Genomic DNA, 18,634 nt, shown 5'->3' on the forward strand with positions numbered 1-18,634 from the left:
AAAGTTATCTTCCTTGTGTCAAGTGAAGATCTACACTTCACATTTACTGTAACAGACATCTTTCACAAGTTTAAATATGTTTCAATGAGATCCAAGATAGAAGTTTAAAAGCACACTGCTTATAGCATCGGCAGTTTTTAGTCCTTTGTAGTATGGGTAACCAATAACAAACGGTTTCATTACAGACAAACCAGTAGATGGAGCTCCTGACTGTCAATATCAGAGCCTGCTGCATCACTAAAGACCCTATGTAACCTGAAAAAACAGAACAAACAGCAGGTTACATCTGCATTACAATTTGGAGTCTAAAGCTTTTCTAGCGATAAGACGCATTTGATGTTGCTAAAAATTTCTGTAAATAAGTAGACCATTGGCTAGCTACTCTTTCAATAGAAAACAAACTATCTAAAGTATTACTGTGATAAATATTTGCAATTGAATAGTTTTGTAGAGTAGGATATGTATATACTCAAAATTAAATTAATATCTCAAGGTAAAATATTAAATTCCAGGAAGTCTGTCAGCCTTATATTGAACATTAGATGTATTTTGTATTCCAGACAAGATCTGTTAATTAACCTGGCAAACATATTAAATACCGGGCTAAACCATACTTTGAAGCTGTCCTGCAGGTGAAGCTCACTGTACTCGCATATGACACATGAAAAAAATACTCAAGTAATCAACTAGGAACTGTTCAAAATTTTCAATACAAAACATCAAAGAACTTTACAAGGAAAGCGTTCAGGGTGTGGTCCTATTTACTTCTGCAGTTAAATGTATGGTTTAGATGCTTCATCATCAGAACTATACATAAATCATACATCCTATAAAATCGTACACTGTGGTTTACTTAACTGTTAAAGGATGCTGTTATGCAGCACCTGGAGATTTCTCATGGTGCAGACATTCCCTGCACTCTATAGTCATTTATCTTTGACAACATTTTAAGTCAGCTTAAGTCCTTAAATCTGCTCACCACAGTCACAGCACTGGTAGCTGCATTACAATGGTCAAATCAGCATGAATTCATGCTTACAGTGCCATGGAGAAAAAAGTATATGCTCCATTTCAAATTCTTCCTACAGCTTTTAGATTTCAAAAGTCCAAATACAGCATGATCCCTAACAAGATACCACACCTCAGCATCTTTAATGGCAGATGAAGAGACAGATCTCTGATGCAACTGTAACTGATTCTGAGATTTCAACCAAAATTGATAGGCAAGAGAGAGATCATCTGCAATAGTTGGCCATCTCCCTTCAGATTCCCACCTTGCCAGTTGGTATTGTTTTAAGTTCAGTTCCCCTTCCATACTAGTGATGTAGGGAGAACAATACTGGAACTGCAGACAGTAATAGAGCCAGCAACAAGTAATCATCTGCTCAGTCTCCAAACACTGGAGAGTTTTTCCTTTTGGCCTTAAAAGTTAAATTGACTTCTGCCTCACATCCTCACTTATTAGATGGGGAACAATAGCTTGTCAAAGTTACTGAACTAATCCTTGATGCCTCGACAGCTCATGGAAGTGTGCAATGTGACTAACACCTGAAAAACACTAATTTGAGAATCAACCACTAGAATACTGAGACCCTTTCATCAGATTGCTTAACAGCTACTTTTTTTAGTGAGCACTACCCTGCTTAGTCACTTAAGGCATAAATCTGATTAAATACTGCAATAACAATTAAGACAATCCTGAAATAGTAAGTCATCCTGCTTTAAACATATCTGAATGTTTCTTTGTTAGTTACAGGTGTACCACTAAGCTGAGATGCATTAAAGCACACTACACTTAAAATCTGGCTTTATGAGAAAAAAATATGCAGGATCTCCTGAGAGCTGTCTACTCACACAATTTCAATACTGCTTTGTCCAGTATAGTTCAGTACTGCTTGTTCCCTCTGCTTCAAAGAGACCCACAAGTTTTTATCAGCATTAGAGGAACTTCATGAAACTTGTTACAAGATGTCTTTACTAGTTCAAAGCCTAAAAGAACTGCAACACATAGTCACCCTCCAACAAGACCAAATCTAAGTTTTCTTTTAATATTTACATCACTGTCAGGGTTTAAGCCCAGCTGGCAACTCAGAACCATGCAGCTACTCGCTCTAAGAACTCACTAATCCTAACCCTAACCCACTTCTTCCTCCCCCAACTCCTGGAGGAATGGGGAGGGGAATGGAAAGAATTTAAATCCCACAGGTTGAGATAAGAACAGTCCAGTAACTAAGGTAATAACACAAACCATTAGTGTTACCAATCCATAATAATAATGATAAGCAAAATAACAAGGGAAGAGAATACAACTGCTCACCACCTGCCAACCGATACCCAGCCCAACCCAAGCAGTGATCTAGCCATCCTGGGTAACTCCTCCAGCTTAGATACTGGGCATGACATGCTGCAGTATGGAATACCCCTTTGGCTAGATTGGGTCAGGTGTCCTGTCTCTGCTTTCTCCTGGCTTCCTCTCCTCCCTGGCAGAGTGTGAGACTCAGAAAACCCTTGGTCACAGTAAACATTACTTAGCAACAACTAAAAACATTCATGTTATCAGCACTGTTCCCAGGCTGAAAGTCAAAAACACAGCACTGCACCAGCTACTAAGAAGGAGAAAAATTACTCCTATAGCTGAACTCGGGACAATCACTGAACTAACTCACATTTCTATTCAAAGAAATGCCAGATAATTTTTACACAAAGTGAATTTTAATTGCATTCATCAGCACAAGTAAAAACAAAAAATTATTCAAGTATTGCTTACGAGCAAGAACTGATATTTACACCCAGATCTCTTCTGAAAATATAAGTCCACTGTGCAAAGAGACACCTCTTGAACTTCACGATTTCACAGAATCATTTTATTTTCAGATTAAAGATATTTTTAGGACTCTGACAAAAAATATATTGCACCAAAGTAAAAGTTGCACCAGGTAGCTACACAGACTTTTTAAAATCCTTTCCAAAACATAAGGATAATCTTACCTTCAAGTTTAGTTCCAAAGTGGTATTTCCCACTACTGAAGTGTGGTAAGGAAAATATAAGTGAGCCCAGTCCTAGCATAAACGCTGAGAAAGCAAGCCATCGTGGTTTGTGCCCTCTTTCTCCAAAGAAAGATACAAACAGTGCCAATATACAAAAAGAAATATCATAGCTTGCAGAGATTAAGCCAGTGAGTGAACTGTTCAACTCATAACGCTTCTCAATTGTTGAAATACTAATGTTGATCAGGCCATTTACCACCATACCTACAAAAAAAAAAAAAGAAAAAATTAGTCAAAGGTACTTTAATTTGATAAAGTTGCAAGGGTAAAGTTACCACTGTATGAGGGAATGGTTAAAACAAATATATTTACAAAGCTATACTTAAAGGTATTTAATTAGCTTTAAAATCCATGTAGGTAGTAGAATGATACAGGGCTAACTTAAGCCAGCCAAACTGAACAGAACTATTCCATTTTCTTCTCTGTTGTGGGCATTAAAGATTCAATACTCAAATATTAGTCTGGTAAAATATCATGCCTCAAACTCCATTCACGTATTAAGGTTCCAGATTTAGTCTGAGGCACAGGGATTTCAAACAAAATGCATTGCATTATAAGATTCTGTACAAATTAAAAGAAAATTTGTCAAGTTTGACTTGCATTAGAATAAAAGCTACAGTGGAAGAGTTTAGGACAGAGCTTTCAAATAAAGACTGTCAAACATTTCCTTTCTGCCACCGTGAAGGGAAGATACCAAGCAGCTTTTGAACAGACATCTTTCCTCTATAACATAAAACATACTTAAAAATACAATACAACTGTCAGAGTTAACAGAGGTGATTAACTGAGAAAAGTTTGCCCTCTGCACCTTCAAGTTTCAGAAGTATCAAAACAACCTGGAGAAAAGACCTTACACCAGCTGCCACCCTTCAGCACAGGTGAACTCCAAAAAACTGATCCAGAAGTAGAATCAAGGAAGCTGCAACTGTCAATGCATGCTTATAAACACTGTTCATCTTTTACATGTGTTGTTTTTAGATACTAACTTGAATCTCCCATCATGCCTCACATTTTCCTACACCAAGTAATTAAACTTTCAGGAGTTTACTTCTGACAGCTCCCAAATAGGATTCTGTTGCAAATGAAATGAATAACTGTACTTTCTAGCTGTCAGATAACTTTATGGTAGTCTAATTAAATTGTGCCCATAAAATATGCACCCTGGAGAAAAGTTGTAAGTCACAGCTGCAAATAAGGTTAAGGCTTCTGCAGTGTGACACAGACACTGCAGTTATCCTTCCTCTTCCTAAATTTCAAACACAATTCTCTATTGTCATTCTAAGAACAGAATGACATATGACTGAGGACAACCATGTATTTAAGTTAGCTTTCAACAAGCATTGCACCATCCAGAAGTGCAACTACACAAGCTGAAGTTAACAGTTCTGCCTAGAGTGTTCTACATATTAAAAAAGATACCACTCCAAATCTGTGATCAACCAGCTATTCTCTTATCAGTGAAAAGCACACCATAACTAACACTTCACTATTCTACAGCATAATCATAGTTTCCTAACATCCTACTGTGGCCTTTTTATTAACAATTACGATCTTATCTGTAAGTCTGACCATCACACTTAAATTCCTATAGGGTTAAACTGCAGTATTCAGGACAGTGTCTTTACCTGTAGTTTAAGTTGTCACTTTTAATTTACATCCCAAAAGCTGTAAAACATTGCAGTTAATCTTACTGGATAATTACATTTAATCTGTAAAAAAAGTAAATATAATGATTGCATTGGAGAGCTGTGCTGCCATTCACCTAATGATTAACCGCTGAAGTTTCTTCAGGAAAGATGGAACCTGGCTGACACTAACTTGATCTGAAAAACAAATTCTCCAAGGACATCCCAACACTTAAATAATAGTATAAATTATTTTTAACTATCATCCAAACCCTTATTGCCCTGCCACATCTGTTTAGAAGATGTGGTAAAAGTTTAGGTACAGCGTGCACTGAACCATGAAATCTAGATTAATCATAAACCAACTTCATTTGGTCAAACAAGAAACAGGAGTATTTTTAATTCATCCACTCAACAGAAAGCACTTTACGGGTTTTGAAAGTACAGTGGCTTTGAAGCAGTAGATTGCAGACACACAATTAAAAAAGAAAAAAAATAAATAATAGTATAAAAGTCTTTCTAGCAGCAAATCTAGTCCACATATTAAGTATTAGTACTATTCAAAGTTTTCAGACAGATTAGATCAGACCAGTCTCAAACAGTGGTTCTGTTATTTCATTTACCAACATTATTACTGACATTACAAAAAAAGTGTATTGCTTGTACCCAAGACAGTGAGATTACTTTTTTGCTACTGCAGCATATCTGGTTACTGCATGGACAAGATGCAATCACACATTTATGCACCCGTGAGTGCCATACAGAAAGCAGGTATTAGTCATGTATCCATGTTCTACACGAAGTAGCGTCTTCTATTCTTGAAATACAGGTTTCACATGTCCTTGAAACAGAAACATCTAAAAATGAAGATTTAAGTTTCACCTGCAATCTCATGAGAAGTTGAAATGCAGCATATCAGATGTTAATGATAAGAGCAACTTATTTCCTAGGGCAGCTAGAAGATAACGTAATAAATACATGCCTTCAGTTAGGAACACACATACAAAAACCTATACACTTGTACCAGGTCTCTGCAGTAAACTACTGTATTCACCCATTGTGTAAAAAAGTCTAGTGTAACAGCTTATATAAATCGACAGCGTGTTAAGGATTATTTCATAATTCTTCAGCACATTAGGAAATAAACTTTCCTGGAGGTATATTAAGTATTAGCAAGTTTTGTAGATGTATTTTATCTTCCTTAGTGATGCTTTCTGTAATTTGAAGGAGAAAGCTACAGTACAGTAGTAACTCACACAACTTCAAAACCCCAGTGCTTTTATCTAAATTCTGGAGCTGCAAGCCCTGAATTTGCAAAGTTTCACATGCAGCAGTGAATTTCTTGTGTGAAAATATTCTTGGTTTTTTCCACATCTCACAAAGGGTTTCAACTTGATTATTCAGTGCCCAATTTCCTTTCTATGATCTAGCCAAAGGAAGGGTACTTCTTGTGAAAATACAGATGACATATAATTAAGAAGGTCACAAAGGCTGTAATACCTATGCCTACATCAGCCTCCAAAACAAGCATTAGAATTTTGCTCACATTAGGCCCTAAATTTGAGTTACATTAGGTAGGTACCTCTCTGAGGTCTGCCATACATCTACATGTAGATAACAGGATAGAGAGCTGCGTAAATGGTATAACCAACATCCATGTCATCCTAACGGGGTAGAGTTTCTTATGATATTGCTGCTTGGTTCTCCTCAGACCATCCCAGTTACTGCTCCAGGCAGAAATACAGCCATAACCTCATGTCTTTGGCATAGGCTGCCTGCTCTCCTAGCACCAAATCTCTTTTTCTACATGACCCACCAACTCCACAGACCTCAACTGCAGTCTCTTGTGCAACAAGGATGAGCTTAAAAGCTTCCTATTTTTTTCAGGAAGTTTTCTTTTCTAGATAGTCCAAGGAAGCTGAAAGGTTCTGAACATTAATCCAATTATTACTGCTTTCTAGGCCCATAGCTTGCAAAGGCCCCAAACAGATCTTGTTACAAAAAAAGCAAAAATATGGGCAAGAATATCTGAAGCTGAACAACAGATATTAAAGGCAGATAAAATTTCAGGTTCCCTTCTAGGTTAATCCCCTAGCTATGTGCTAAAAATGGCTGCACTGGGATTCATGGAACAAAACAAATGTCTTTAAAGCCACATAAATTACTCAAAGTCCCACTCAGTCATGCTAAGGTACCTTTCTAACTGATAGGCAGCAAAGCACATGCTAGGGCACTACACTGCAGTCTATTAGTCTGCAGCATTTGTTTTCTTCCCTGGACCAGCCATCTCAACCTGCACAGCACGTAAGGTGCACTAGCCAAATGTGAGCAATGTGGAAACAGTATACAAGTGCAAAGCATGAAGCACAGAGCTGACAGGGCCGTGGGCTTGGCAGTGGTCAAAAAGGTGGGTGGGAAAATAAGAAAATGAGGAAGTGAGAGTAGAGAGCAGTACTATCCAGGACACTGAGGCCCTTCCTCCCCTAGACAGCCTCTAGTAACTAATGCCACTTTTTAGCAATAACACCAGACTCAGGCAGCTGGAGGAACCCTGTCTCCCCTCATCCACCACCACCACTCTTCACCTTCCTTCCCCAAACCCGGCTCCCCACAGCTCCAGAAGGGAGAGCAATATGTGCCCAGGGCAGCAGGAGGGCCCCACAAGGAAGGTGGGGAGGCATGCAGCACCTCACTGCATCTCCGGAGAAGGTTACCTTGGAAGATGGCCAGCAGGCTGTACATTGCCAAGAAGCCCTCAGCGTTGTTGCAGACCTGCAGCGCCCTAGGGGCAAAGCAGCCCCATCCGCAAGGCCCCTCCCCGGACTGCGTGGGGATGCCGCTGTCTACCTTGGGGGAGGTCGCCTCGCGCTGGCGGCCGGCGTCGGGGCTGGGCGGCTCAAACACCGGGTTCCCGATGCCACGACCCTCCATGGCAGCCTCGGAACCCCACGTTGCACCGGCTGCAACGATCCTCTAAATACCACGAGAGCGGTCAGGTGGCCGCACTTTCGCCCTCCTATCGGGGAGGACTGCCCGTCCCGCTCCACTCCTCTCCGCCCCGCCCCACCGCGCCCCACCTCACCCCACTCTACCCCGCTCTACCCCACTCTACCCCCACCCCACTCTATACTTTGCTCTGCTGGGGCTGTGTCCGTCAGATCGCGGCGAACCCGCTTACGTCTGGTGTCACCGCCGGCCCCGCCAGCGGTTGTCCCGCGGCTGCAGGTGCAGTGGGCGGGCCTCACGGGCACGAGCGCCTTGATGTGGGGAGCCCCTGCTCAGGGAGCCATGGAACGGTCACAGCGCGACCGACATTATCACGTCGGGAGGGCCAGGGGTTGAGAGCCGGGTTCTCTTCTATTTCGGGTTCTTGTATCCAATCAAGTTCTTCCTCCTACTGCCAGTTCAAAGCTGCGCGGCAGAAGGGCACGTTTGTATTCGGGAAAGGTTTGCTCTGAAAACAATTGAAAGTCAAGCACCTGAAAAATAGTGTTTCTTCCGAGAAAGAAAAAAAAAAAAACCAAACCAAAACAAACAAAACCCACAAAAAGCAACCCCACCTCAAGATGTTCTTTGTGAGTGTTGGAAAAACTGAAAGGGATTTTTTTTTTTTCAATAGAGTACTTTCCCACTTTATGCAAGAGAGCTGGCATATGACCTGCTTGGGTGTGGAAACCCATCTCCAACCAAAAACTCCCTGGATATCTGCAAATGTCATCCTTTGGAAATATTATTTCCCCTACTGTACCACAGAGTTTCCACCAGCAGGAGCTTCCATTGAGTAAGTTAATTCAGTTGCAGACCATGAGAATTTGTTGAGTGTTCAAGGAAGTATTGAGTCTGTTTGCATACAGTGGGAGTTAACTTCACCCATCTGCACAAGAGCAACTGGAAAGGAGTCCAGGAATCAATTACCTGTCACTAGTGCTACCCTCTGGTTAGTATGCATTTGTGGAAGAGCCCTTTGCCTTTCAAGAGTTCAAAACGTTTTAGGGACAAGTGAAATATGACTGAAACTGGAGACATGAGCTGTGGCTTTGGTTTCACAATGAAAACCAGGGCACCTTCATGAATTCTCAACTGTCCTCTCTTCCCTGATGTCACAGCTCTTTAGAAAGAACCACACATTTACAAATATTTATTAAAGTATTTCAAGACCGTGGAGATGGTCTTCTTCAAAAAGAAAGCTGGTAGGTTAGAAAAGATAATGTTGTGAATATTATGTATTCATTCAAGTGAGAAATCAGCTGTTGCTGCTGCAGTGGGCAGGGGCAGCTGGTGGTGGCTGGAGCTGAAGGCCTGGGGGCTTCGGTGAACATAGGGCCCTCCCCACGCTCCACCTCAGCCACCTCAGGGTCTTTCCCAAGTACTGCTCCAGCCCCGCAGCCATCCAAGCTTCCAGGAGCACAGACAGCTGCTCCTCAGTGAAGTGTGCCACTGCTGGTCACTGACAGCCCCCAGACCCTGAAATTATTTTACTGTAATTTCAGGCAATAATCTGGAGTGTGTTTTCCTCAAATGGCTATCAAGATACACCCCAGTTAACAGCCTCTTGAGAGGTCTAATATCCTGATCTTCACTACAATGCCTACATGCTAGAGTAGTGAGAATAATCCACTAAATTATTTAATTATTACGCTGCTAATGAGACATAAGAACCTCCTTTGATCTGCCAGGTCAGCTAGGTTTGTTGTTATCTTCATTTAATTGTCACAGTTCCAGCTGATGATTTTGGTTTTAACATCAGAGGAAGGTGACAGAAAGAAAAGGAAAAAGAGAAGTAAATGGAGCTCACTATGAAAAATAGCCTGTTCAGCTGAAGCAAACAGTATTTTTATGAATACTGGGTAGGGTATCATAGTGGTGTCCAGTCTAGATGAAATTATGGCTAGGATATGGATATGAAAACAGATTAACTAGGATGTCTTCCTGATCCAAAGTTCCTGTGAAGGAACTTTTTCCCTGTAATGGGAAACTACATTCTAGGGGGAAAAAATGATAGTTAACTCAGAATAATATAATAAAATTCATACTGGAATACCTTGCAGAGAGGCAAGCAAGTATTTTAAAGAAAAAACTGCCAAATTTGTGGAAGGGTTATAACATGTAGCCTTATTCTACCTTCACAGTGTTGTATTTGATCAGCTACAGCTTCTGCAGTCTCAGAAGTCATAGTAGTTCTCGAGTTGTATTGCATCGTGCAGTGTGTGATTGCATGGTGTCTCATTTTTGATCAGACATAAACCCACCACAAGAATGCTAGATAAGACCTATGGATTTGTTTAAGAAACAGAGTTGCTTTTCAAGAAGTCTGAGAACTGCCATTCTCTGAATAGCAAAAGTGATTGAGTTTTTCCGTCATATAAGACCAAAAACTGCATATTTAAGGTATTCGTTGTCAAATATCTCAAAGCCATCCTCTCTCATTTAAAGGCCAAGTGGTTCACAGACCAACTCTCACATTTTAAGAAGATTATCTTCCAGAAACATGACACATTTTGTCAGTACAATGCTCCCTTTGACTCTACCAGCTATAAAATAAGATGAAAAGTAGATTACCTGGGATCCTAACAAACTAATTTTCCAGGCAGCTTTTCAGTGTTTGCTGAATTTTTCAGATGTCAAATGCTTCCACAACTTTATTTCTGTTATTTTGGCACTCTGAATAAAATCTTTTTCCTCTGTGGATTATTTTATTTCTACTGTGGTAGCTTTCTCCACATAATTTTCAGTTTCTTGGCCTAGGTCAGAATTTACTCAAAGGAAGCTGTGAGAAAACAGTGCTGCCTTTTTAAATGAATAATCTTTCTTTGTGTCTGCCTTTTTCTTTTGTTTGTGTTTTTTTATTTTTTTGTTGTTGGTGGTGGTTGTTTGGTTTTTTTTTTTTTTTTTCCAGTGGAGAGAAGCCTTGGGTTTTCTTGAATTTTTATCTACATTGTGGGATTTAAAGATGTAGTTAACACCTCTGCCAAGTATATTTCCCTGCTTTCAAGATGCATGTGGAGTGGGATATGTTAGCACCCAGAGAGATCGTAATAGGGTAGAAATCAGCCTGCCTGTTTGACATGCAGAACCAGGAATTTGAAACTTTAGTTATCTTTTCCCTTGACTATCTTCGTTGTTTCATATTTCCAGTAAAATCTGAATTCCATTTAAATCCTGATGTTGTGCTTGTTTTGGAAACATTGTAAAAATCAGCAATTTGATTGTGTGTAGCTTTCTAGTTTTTATGCAAAAATGTTCGGGTTTTGTTTCTTTTCTGAGCACATTTATTCTTTTGAAAGTGAACAAAGCAGTCCTACAGCTGTGTACTCTTCTGCTGTTGGATGTGAACTAGCTCAAGGTATCTCTAAATTACATTGTGCTTCAGGGCAATCATGTACTTCTGCCAATGCTGCAATAACCTCTCTGCTTGTTTAAATCTTGTACCTATGTTATTTAAGGTAATGTAGCTCTTAATCTGCCCTGTGTCTAATTTTAGGCCCAAAGAAGCAATATCAACTTTCCTCTGTTTTTAATATATGTCAAAGGAGACATTTTCTTGAATGATTGCCTAGTAATGGATCTTCTGTACTTACTTTTGTGCCTTTTTCATCCTTGAGAAGTCCAACCAACCTACCCTGCAGTGAAATACATTGAAGTGTATATAGGTTTGTTCTCTTGGTTAGGGCTAAACCAATATCCTACAATGAATTCCTATAGTTCCTATAGTTGTTCCCATCGTTTGCTAAACTGTCTGATAAATATGCCTCAGTGTGAAAACTCAAGGCATCTCCTGTTTTTATCACGATGCCATAATCTTTTAATTCTAATCAGACCTTGCCTATTTTCTATAAACGTTCTGTTCTTTGACCAGTAAACATATTCAGAGCTAATGGGACAAATCCCTTATCACAGTCACTGACTTCTCACATAGTAAATTCTATGGATTACTTTCTACTCTTGGAATTTAATGAACAGATTAATGGAGAAGAACTAATTCTTTAATTTCTCTTCAGAAACACTAGCTTCAGTGTTTTTGACAACTGGGCAGTCTCTTTGGTTTCATATCTGCCTGGTACCCAGTTTTAACAAAAACAAATTTTCAATTTTATCTGCTTCACAGTTTGTTTCATTAGCAAATACATGACCTCTAGTGGTAGGCAGGTAGTAATCATTTATGATGTTAAGTAAAATCTACATGTACAGAGCAGGAACAGGTAAATCCACAAATTTTCTCTCTTAGATGCTCACCATGATGGCAACTCCTTTTTTTTTTTAAATAGCTCTGATTTTAATTTATTTATAACATTTATCTGGCAATTAAAATGCGCACCCCCTCTATGTTCATTCTGTTTCACTGGCTTCATCCAAAGATCACTTCTGCTCAGCACTGCTGAGGCCACATCTGGAGTAGTGTGCCCAGTTCTCCCCAGAACATCAGAAAAATTGAGCTAATAGTGCAGTGAAGGACCACCACGTTGGTGAAGGGATTGGACCATCTCTCCTGTAGGCAAAAGCTGTTCATCCTGGAGAATAGTAGGCTCAGGCTGATGAAGGTCGGGAATCTAATTAACATCTATAAATACCTGAAGGTAGGATACAGAGAAGGCAGAACCAGGCTTTTTTCCATAGTGCCCAGTGACAGGACCAGAGGCAGTCGGCACAGACTGAAATACAGGAGGTGTTGCTAGGATGTCAGGAAACACTTTTTCACTGTGAGGCTGATAAAGCACTGGGACAGATTTCACTGAGAGGTTGTGGAGTCTCTCCTCGAAAATATTCAAAAGGCACCTGGATATGGTCTTGGGTACCTAACTGGAGGTAGTGTTTGAGCAAGTGGTTAGATCAGATGACCTCCAGAGGTCCCTGCCGGCCTTGACCACTCTGATTCTGTCATCTGTCACAAACAAAAGATTTCAGCAGCAGAAAAAACCCTGACTTTTTGGGGGATGGGATGGTAGAATTATCTTGTGTTACAGTTCTAGTTACTATTGACTTTGCCTCTTTACTAACAGGGAGCATTCCTATGATTGTTCATCTAGAGAATATACCAAATCTCTCCATTTGTGCTTTAAAAAAATCTCTGAAAGAAATGTTTATACAAAGAAACTTGGTAGTATGTTAGATTCAACACTGCAAAATCGGTGACAAAGTCATATAATTGTTAGATCTGGGCAGTTTTATTGCTATACCTGATGAATATCCTGTCTAAAACACTGAAAGAAGAGATATGGGAGTTTTCTCAGAAATCTCAGATTTTTCTGAGACAGGGATATTTTCCATTTTTGAAAAGTCCAATATGTTTTTGAGGCATGGCTGTGATGTTTGTTACAACATTCTTCGCAATTCAAGGGATCAGAAGTTTGTAGCAGTTTTACAAGTTATAGTCAAACAGAACAAGGATTTTACCAGCTAGCTATTTATGTCTAGATTTCAGGTATATATTCAGATAAATATATGAATCTCGAACTTATTGCTTTTATTTTTAGAAATGTCTTTAGGGTCAAATATTTCAAACTGTTGCAGCCTTTTACAGGAAACTTTTGCTAGTAAGTGTAGTAAAGCTGAAATTACACAGTCCTGTTCCATGTTTTTATTGATGCAGCATAACTTGCCATGGGATTTTCAAGGGTTTTCCCTGTTTCTAAATACATAAAACTTCTGTTTGCTTAGGAGAATTAAGTCTGATTTCATTCACTAACTACTATCTTCCTGGCCAAAAATAATGTTTCCTTGAGTGATTTCTGGGCAGGGTCTTTTTTAACTTAGTCATGATAATTATATATGGGAAATATAAAAGCTGGAAAGTATTAAAATATATTACAAAAAATAGAATTTGTGCATGAAAAGTTATGAATTCCCTGGAATCTCTCTATCAAAAAATAATCTATTAACAAATAAAGTTTTTAAAAGTTGTCTTGCAGAGATAAAGCTCTAAAAATTAATCTTTCCAGCCGGTGATTGCCTTTTACTCTTCTATTAACCTAGAAAAACTACAAAATGGTGAAATTCAAAAGCAAATACAAAAATTAGAAGCTGTAATTGAAAAATAAAAGCAAAAGTAATTTTCCTGCTCAGTAGTCCACTGAATACCAGGTTGATCAAGTAGATTTAATTTACAGGATATATAAAAATAGATGTAAGGAAAAAATCCAAACAATCCCTTTGTGTGTTATTTTTTAACACATGCAGTAGCCAAATTATGAAGTTAATCCCTAACAGGATTTTTTTGCTGTTGCAAAGATTCTTTAGTAAGTGGCTTGTTTAACTAGGAAGGAATTAAATGATGTATTTTTAAGGAATTATGGATAAAATGATTGCTTTAGAGGTCCATAGCACAGTAATGTAGATTGCATTTCAGTTTCTACATAGACTCATAGGAGCTGTTTAGAAGAAAGCTTAATAATACATTAACATTTCTTAATTTCTAACTGAGGGAATGTATTTACCAGTTTTTAAAAGTTGCTTCATATGCAGTTTAGTTTTGTACTATGTTTTTGTTTGGACTTTTGCAAAGAGTAATGTAATAGAACGACACATGTTATGTTTCGGGACACATAACTAGGACTATCCTTGTCATCATTACCCATTTTACTGAAGATGACCTGGTAGAGAAGCTGAAGATCTGAGACAACAGAAGCCAAACTGATGGCCTTCCATCAACTAAATCACATTTATATATTTACATCATATGCTAAGTTACAAAATTAGGTAATTTTAAAAGATCCTTCCAGAAACAAAGGGCTACATTCAGCATAAAACTTTAAAAAACAAACCCTTATACTAAGTCTGTTTAACAGCCAAAACATAGTGGCAGAAGAACAGTGGGCAGAAAAGGATCAGAGTATTCCAGACATTAGTAAGTGACTGAATACAACAGAATAAGATATGGTATACCCGTTAGAAGTGTCAGGAGACTCAATCACCAACAGCAATGCATGGCAAGATTTTGACAGATCTGGGGCACTTCATGCTGTCACCAGTTTATGGGATCCAACTTAGAGTAACTTGCTTGAATTTCCAATATTTGTTAAGCTCAGTCTTGTGCTGGGCAAAATAAACACAGTGTGTTAGCAGACTAATCATGGAATTATTGTTTATCCAATCACCATTTTTCATAACTCAACTTGTGTACAGTTAAGACAATATGCACAAATTCTGGTGTCAGCCCTTTCTTTGGTGTTATATTCACATTTCCACAGACACCTTGGGTCTCAAGGTTGATGGCTTCAGTTTGGATTGTGGGGGGAAATGCAGCAAGCCATTAACATCCAGGCCAGTAAATCTGTACAAAGCCTAACAACTCCTAACGCTGTCTCTTCAGTTTGACACAAAGCCTACGCGATGGCAACTGTATTTACTGGGCTAGAAGGGCTGCCATTCTCTTTTCACCCATGAGCTGAGAAAAGGATTTTGTAAAGGGAGGCCCAGGAGAACAAACCAGCCCAAGAACGTATCTACTACTAGTCAATACCTCTCAACAGGTGAGGATCAGTTGAGAGGACCAGACATCCTAGTCTGTTTCCAGTGTATTCAGATTTCCCCATAGAAAGTCTGAATTCTCCCGGTGTCATCAGCACTGACACATTGAGGTTGTGAAACCTCAGGACACCTGAAGGAGCAAAATGTCCAAACTATCAGCAAGTCATGAGGGAAAAATGCACTAGATAAGACTGTTAAGAAATAACAGTTGTTTGAGGGATAAGGTAGCTGTAACTCTTAACCTAAGGTCAGGGAGCACCAAGGGCCAGTGGCTGCATAAAAGCCAGGAGCGAAGGGTGGCAACATGGCCAGCCACCTCTTTAGCCATGGCAGCCTCTCTCTGCATATTCCTGGAGCTCTGATCAGGGGTGCCATGAGCAGGGGTGTCAGTGGACACATGAGGCTGGTCAGAGCTTGTTGGCATCCTGCTGGCCCTCAAACCTGGGATGCCTTAGAATGAATCACCCAAAGAGAGTCAAACTCTCTAGAGTAACTGGATGCCTTAAAACTGGGAGGACATCCCCAGGTGCTTCCTGTGTGGCATCAGAAACACAGGATGGATATTTGTAACCTGGCTGAGGGACTCTCATAAGAAAAAGAATAGGAAAGATAATGGAAACTGTTACAGAAGGCAAGAAAAAAATTAGTGGCAGTACCTTGGAGACATCATAGATGCATCACTGTTAAGACTTGTGCACATGATGGAAGCACATTCATGATTGGTCTTGTCAGGAAGCAGCAGCACTTGCTGCTGTGTGAGGGCTGGGGAGCACTGAGGACAGCAGCAAAGCAGGCAGTGACACCTCCCAGGGGAAGCAGGGCAGGCCCCCTGTGAGGCTTCTCTCAGCTCTTCCTCAGGCAGCTCTGCTTCCAGAGGCTGCTGATCCAGGGAACTCCTCATCATTAGCACAGGTGGAAAAACTTGGAGAAGATGGGATGGGAGGTGCACTGGACAGCCTGACTGATCTGATTATTAAATAACTCATGTTATTTGTTCAGATTTTCTTGGACTACATCATATTAAATAGCACCAGATGAGCATCTCTCCCACCCGTTATTTCTTTAGTTGCTATTATGTGCTTTTCTTTTGTTTCACACCATTGCATAGATGGAAATGACAAACAATTGTGGGGGCACAATTATTTGACTGTTCTATTATCAGTGTCCTATTATTTTGCCTCCAACTGTAAACTATTATCAGTCTTAATTGTACCTTAGTTTTTTAGTTGTTCTAAGCATTCAGCTCATACCCATGCAGCTACAGACGATCTAATTGTTAAAATTCATTCTGACTTTAAAAGCTTTTCAGAATCCTAGATTAGTACCAAGGAGAAAGTGACAAACTGATTCCACTTAGAATATGTTCTCTTTGGAAGAGTGCTAGTCATCCAAGGGAAACTTCAAGGAGGAATTAAACAGAATTGAAAGCATTCTACAGAAATGAAGACTGGCAAGGAATCTGAGAGATAGATGGCACAACCTGGGTGGAAGAGAAAGAAAACAAACTGACTTTTTTTAAATATATAGTAACTCAAACTATGTAGAGGTAACACATCAGGAATTTTCTGGGAAACCTGGTCCCATCCTAACTTGTCCTTGCTGTGATTCTATTATTTTTGCTACTGGTATTAGCTGTCACAGTTACAACATGCTAACATGTTTATGTATTGTAATTACAACTTAGGCTAACACATGCCCCAGCTGTCATTTCAAAATGGTGTGACACCAAATATTTTTGAATAAACAATTATCTAACTTTTCACAAGCAAAGAATTTTAAATCAAATTCTGTTGAAAGATGCGTTCCCTTGGAGAGCTATGCATATAGTTTAATGCACCAGTTTCTGGGAAGAGCATTTAAAAGCCTATGGAAAACAAGAGTGTAACTGTGATATACATTCAAAATATGTGTTTAAATTTGTAAATCCCAAAAGAGAAGTTTAAATTCATAAGTCCAGGAGAAGGTAAAAGGAACTTTTCAAGAAGGTCTTTAGGATACAATTACAAATGCTCAAACTTGATCCTCAGTTCAAGTATGCCAGAAGTAGATATCCCACTGAGTGTAGTTAGTTTAAAAACCTGATGTAAGAATATCATCAGAATTAAAACCTGACACCATTGAAGCTGAAGGTAATCCTGACATTTACATCAATGAACAAGGATTTTTTTTTCCTTTTGCTATACTCATTTCATACACTTTAGCCATCCTAATAATTATCTTGACTTCAATGGGACACCTGTATGAGTAGGAACACTACAATGTGATTTACCATCAAGAATGTACATACTCTCACTGATTGCAATATTAATCCATGAATGCAGGTGAAACTGCTTAGGAAATACTTCTCAGAGTATGTAAAGGGACACCATTCATTTTAATAAAACACTTGCATGCCTCTAGTAGCAGGAAAAATTCATTATGTGGAGACAGAGAAGGAATATAATCCCAAAAATTCTGTAATTTAAAGGTTTTATTAGTTTAAGCCAGGGAAAATAAATAAAAATTAGTATAAAATATATAATTGTAAAGTATAAACTAATATGCAAATATTAAAATTAATATAAAGTTATTTACCTTAAAACATTTTCATGATCAAAATCTTTTTGTGAGATGAAACAATAAAGGTGCTGGATATTTTATGAAACTTCTTATGGCGTTTATTTTTCAGGTGCAGCATAACTGTAATCTTTTAAAATTCAGTTCATAAATTCAGTTTGCTCAGTTTATAAATTATATGATAATCCATAAATTGTTATCTTACAATTAAAACTTAATTTAATTTATTAATTGATTTGGCCATGAATATTAAGCTAAATCCAGCAATGCAGTAAATGGTCATCAGAAAGTAATAACTAAATAATACAATAGTAGTTATGAAAAAATAACTTCTACCCAATCAGTGACCCCTTGGGTTTACTACTAATATTTAGTCTGAGTAAAATTTGAAGGCAGCATTCACCTATGTATGACCCTGTACGCCAAAGTTACTCCACAGGGACCCAGACTCTCTTTCAGAACCAAGTTAAGCATTCCAAAATTTTGGCTTTGACCTTAAGCAATAAACTAATGAGTCAAATCTGTAGGACATGTCTGCTACAAATATGTGGAGAGAATGAGGAAGGAGAAGGGGAGAGAAAAAAAAGGTACTTTTAAAGGGAGAGGTAACTCATATCCCATTCCCTACTTGTACTATTGTTAACTTTCTCAGCTAATCCTTTTTGTTGAGATCATTGTGAAGACAGGTCCAGCCAGATATACCTGTTAAATACTTTAAGGTTTTATAAATGTATGCTTTTGACATAATTCACATAAGATTTTCCTGTGTAATGTTTCAAGCTCTTTTTAATCCACTTTTATTTAATTTCTTAAGCACAAATTTATAAAAGCAGCTTTAGTTCAAATCTACATATCTGAATAAGAACTTTTCCAAGAATTTCTGCAACACTAAGTTTAGATTCCATGTTGTAAGTATTAAATTCAAGACAAGTGTTGAAGCA

The 18,634-nt window shown here is 38.7% G+C and overlaps 1 protein-coding gene across 1 annotated transcript in view; it reads right to left on the reverse strand.

The window, feature by feature from the left end:
* Positions 1–7,604, reverse strand: part of LOC117438523 (solute carrier organic anion transporter family member 4C1-like) — a 30,665-nt gene extending 23,061 nt beyond the window's left edge. The window contains exons 1-2 of the mRNA XM_034074005.1: positions 7,388–7,604; positions 2,989–3,252 (exon numbers count right to left, since the gene is read on the reverse strand). Coding sequence (XP_033929896.1) covers positions 2,989–3,252; positions 7,388–7,604 — 481 coding nt within the window. The remainder of the gene's footprint in view (positions 1–2,988; positions 3,253–7,387) is intronic.
* Positions 7,605–18,634: the final 11,030 nt, after the last annotated feature.

Source organism: Melopsittacus undulatus, unplaced genomic scaffold, assembly GCF_012275295.1.
Source record: "Melopsittacus undulatus isolate bMelUnd1 unplaced genomic scaffold, bMelUnd1.mat.Z mat_scaffold_42_arrow_ctg1, whole genome shotgun sequence".
Classification (NCBI taxonomy): domain Eukaryota; kingdom Metazoa; phylum Chordata; class Aves; order Psittaciformes; family Psittaculidae; genus Melopsittacus; species Melopsittacus undulatus.